General features: G+C 28.4%; 1 protein-coding gene across 1 annotated transcript; it reads right to left on the minus strand.

Moving 5' to 3' along the window:
- Window positions 1-508: 508 nt before the first annotated feature.
- On the minus strand, window positions 509-3,578 carry LOC146907316 (transcription factor PRE6-like). The gene is made up of 2 exons (XM_085725252.1): window positions 3,390-3,578; window positions 509-844 (listed from the first exon to the last, which is right to left on the minus strand). The coding sequence occupies exons 1-2, from the start codon at window positions 3,501-3,503 to the stop codon at window positions 689-691; spliced, it is 270 nt and encodes an 89-aa protein (XP_085581378.1). The 5' UTR covers window positions 3,504-3,578; the 3' UTR covers window positions 509-688.
- Window positions 3,579-4,484: the final 906 nt, after the last annotated feature.

Raw genomic sequence — 4,484 nt, forward strand, 5'->3', positions numbered from 1 at the left:
TAACTCACGTAGGAAAAACTTATTTTCTGGATTCGACTTCTTTAAAGTGAAAAATAAATTAAGAGTCGATATTTTAACCGGGCATAATTCATTATGTATGATACAAACCATTAATTTTTTTTTTTTAGGGGAAACCATTAATTTATTTATCAACAATTAACTACTCTTTAAAATGAAAATCAAATACTATAAGATCAAATACAAACCATAATTGTTCATTTTAGAGAGTCTTGTCCTTAATTTCCATAGCCTAAAAAAGAACGACTTTTCATAAATACTAGAAGATCATTTCATGCATGATTGGTCTTAAGATTTTTAGTGCCCTAGGCGAGTTCATAAGATTGTGCCTTTTTAATTATTTGAATAACTTTCTTCTTGCATTTTTTATTGTAAAAGATTCATTTATAATCAATGTTCTTTAAACACATATTTTTGATATAATTTATATGATGAGATACCATTGAATGAATGTATTTTTTTACTATCACAATGCATATAAACTAAATCCTTGTTTTTTTTAAAGGATAAACTAAATCCTTGTTCTTAATTATTAAATATTATTGAACAATATACATACATATACATGATGGGTGTGTAGCCACATCACAATCAATAAGGGAAGGAAACATAAGGGACAAAAAGCAATAGGTAGACAATAGATTGTAGAATTAAAAGGACTAATTTGTTATTAATATTGAAAAAAGTTCTCTAAAGTTCTTCTGTCATTATCATTGATATCTGCAGAATCCATCAATTGTGTTAGCCTCTCACTGAGATCTTCCACCTCTTTCTGAAGCCTCCTAATATGATCCAATGTTTCCTGCAAGATCTTGGAGGCTGATTGCTGCAACACAACAAAAACTACTTGTTGAAAAGAAAAAAAAAAGACAAGTATATAACTCTAGAAAAAAGGGTAGTTTATCTATGTTTAGATTAAAATTTGGCATTTAAAAAAACAAAGAAAGATAAAATATAGATAAAGTGCTATTATATAGGTACTGTTCCTACTATATCTTTGACAGAAAAAGATATATAGTATAGGTCACACTAACAATTTTAAAGGGATATGAACAAAAATTATCTCTTTGTGAGATGAACGTAATGTAAGAATGTTGCTTATAGTAGTGTATCTAAGTTAAATATATTTTTAAAAAGTTTTATTTAAAAACTTGATTTTTTTTTTTAAGATAAAACTTTATATTGTTTATCAATTTGAGAGACGATTTCAACTCAGTACCCTTTATACTTTCGGGTCTATGTTTTTGTGTTTTTTTTGAAGGAAAAGGTCTATTTTTTGTTGTTTTCGTTCTATGAAGAGTGTTAATAACGCACTTTTTCGAAACATATCTTTTTATTGGTTGAAATTTAAACATAATTTAGTAAATTATGCATTCCACACATAGATTTATTAAAATGCATACAAATTTCAACTAATAATAGTGTAAAAAAGAGTCTGATATATAGTGTGTTGTTAGCGTAATTCTTCCGTCTCTAGAGAGGTCTTCTTTGGTGCTTAATAAATAGGGTTAATTATGTTTCTAGTCCCTATAAAATAGCGACCTTGTAAGTTTAGTCCCTACTTAATTTTAATAGCATTTTTAGTCCCTATAAAAAAAAATTTACTTATAATTTTAGTCCCTGCTAAAACAAATTAGTTTGATTAATTATCCTTAAACTCTTAAATTTTTGAACGATTTTTTTGAGACAAGATTAGAACACTATGAAAGGTTCGTTTACTAAAATTTAGAATTTTCTGACATGAAATGAATTAAATATGAATTTTTTAAAACGACAAAAGTTAAAGATAAAAAGTAATAAAATCTGGATGTAGAAATCAAACTTTGCAATAATTTTTTGCGGACGAACTTTTAGTAATGTTCTAAACATGTCTGCAAAAAAATTTTCAAAAATTTAAGAGTTTAAGCATAAATTAAACAAATTTGAATTGAGTAGGGACTAATACTCAGTGCAGAAAAACAAAATTAGGGACTAAAAATGCTATTAAAATTAAGTAGGGACTAAACTTACAAAGGTCGCTATTTTATAGGGACTAGAAACATAATTAACCCTAATAAATATTGGCTTAATTACTCTTTTGGTACCTTAACTTATTTTTTGGTTTCGTTTTGGTCCCTTAAGTTATTAACGTTACAATTTGGTCCCTTAACTTACTTTTTGGTTTCGTTTTGGTCCCTTAACTATTAAAAGTTTCGTTTTGGTCCCTTAACTTATTTTTTTTGTTTTGATTTGGTCCCTTAACTTATTTTTTGGTTTTGTTTTGGTCCCCTTAACTTATTTTTTGGTTTCGTTTTGGTCCCTTAACTCTAATACATTCATCCTAACGTAAAGGACCAAAGTGGTTGACGGAGGAAGAGTTAAGGGACCAAAACGAAAGCAAAAAATAAGTTAAGGGACCAGAACGAAACCAAAAAATAAGTTAAGGGACCAAAACGAAACTTTTAATAGTTAAGGGACCAAAACGAAACCAAAAAGTAACTTAATGGACCAAATTGTAACGTTAATAACTTATGGGACCAAAATGTAACCAACAAATAACTTAAGGGACCAAATCATTAATTAAGCCATAAATATTTGATTTTATCAAACACAAGTTAACTATATACTACTTTGATTTTTTCATGTGAAAGAAGTCGTATAAGCCAAACAATTGGTAGCATTGTGAAAAAAATTGGTCAACATTTTCAAATGCTTCCAAAATCAGTTTGTAGAAACAATCTCTTTATCAATTATAAGCTAATTACGTACTAACTTGCAAGCGAAATCCAATTGCAATCTAAACTTGTCTTTAATTAGAACACAATTCAAAGGTGATAAACGTGATAAATAGGTTGTAAATTGTGGAATATGAAGTAATTACTCATATATATGAATCATACAATTTATGGTTTTGTAACATTCATGGTTCCAAGCCAAAACTTTAGTGCAGGTGCAAATTGTCGTCTTTTACTTCCAACTTTGTCATGTAATACAAACCAAAGGTAAATTTATTTTCTTATATATATATATATATATATATATATATATATATATATATATATATATATATATATATATATATATATATATATATATATATAGACACACACACACACATTAAAACATAGAGCCAAAAAAAAAAATCATATTATAGTAACATATATAGGATGAAAAATAAACTTTAAGCTGGTGAAAATAACCTAAGTATTTTTTTAAAATAAATTAAGATAAATATGTCATTACTATTGCAACCACCATATGTCTATAATCTAGCTATATATACAAAGTAAAATTGGTTATGGAATTAACTATTGGAAACAATGTATGTAATTATGTAGAGCATGCAAATTTGAAATTCACTAGTTTCTTGGACATGATCAAATTAATCATACCCTTGAGTTGTTTCTTTGGTTCAGCTGAGGCAATAGTAGTTGTAACCTTGACACAAGATCATTAATCTGTTTCTCTTTCAACTTTGAATCTCTTGAGTTTCTCTGGCTAGACATGACTCTCTTTTCTTAATTTTCTTTTGCTTACAATATTTGGCCTTTTATAATATTTTTTGTAGTGTGTTGTGTTGCACCAAAAGGAGGTGGGGTTTAAATAGAGGAAGATTTGTGAGTGGGAGGTTACTGTTTGGAATGAAGGCACTGATTAGTTGGAATAAGACACTACTGACAAACATTATTAATTTGAATTTTGAGTTGTTTGAATCAAGCTCTCTTTATCACACATTTCTGTAGTACACATATATGGCCCACTATTACTGTGGATTTTATAGTTGTTGCCTAACAAAAACCTTTGGAATATGATACTATGAGCTTAACTTATTTCTTGATGCATGCATCCTTAAGGAAAACATTAATATTGTTTTGGCTTAAACATTTTAACAAGTTATGATGTGTTATTTGGTATGTGTCTTATTTGTGTCTTATATGTTTGAGTTGTACTTTTATAAAAAAAAATTTGCCTTTTTTTCTCACAAAATTAGAAATGCAACGGCGTTAATGACATTCCAACTACTTTGCCACTTTAGTGAGACAATGTCAAACTATTATTATAAATAGAAAAAAATGCAACATGGGTTGACGACGCCAAAATTCAAGGAAAACATCAACAAAAACAAAAGAAAAGGAGATTAAACCGGTTAAGGCAAAAATCATCTCAAGCATGAGGTGAAAGATCACATCAAGCATAACGCTAAACGGAAAAAATCAACATTAGAAAGCTTATCAGTACACATGTTACCCTTCTTGATATATGAAAATGCATAGGTAAAATAAGGAAAATGCAATTCATCTATTTAGTTAGGGATGACAATGGGTAGGGTCTAGGGATAGTATTATAATACCCGTCCCATACCTGCACTTAAAAAAAAATACTCGTATACGGACTCATACTCACGTGGATCCTTTCCTGTGCCCTCCAGGTATCTAAGTACTCATTCCTATTACCCACATTTTTACTAAATTATCATATCATATTAA

Source organism: Medicago sativa, chromosome 7 (genome assembly GCF_051527215.1).
Source record: "Medicago sativa cultivar Bolivia chromosome 7, Bolivia_mono, whole genome shotgun sequence".
Lineage (NCBI taxonomy): Eukaryota > Viridiplantae > Streptophyta > Magnoliopsida > Fabales > Fabaceae > Medicago > Medicago sativa.

Coding starts and splice junctions, on each gene's coding strand:
- LOC146907316 (XM_085725252.1), bottom strand. CDS start 3,503: ATGTCTAGCCAGAGAAACTCAAGAGATTCAAAGTTGAAAGAGAAACAG. Junction 845..3,389: donor ACCAAAGAAACAACTCAAGG/GTATGATTAATT, acceptor GTTGTGTTGCAG/CAATCAGCCTCCAAGATCTT.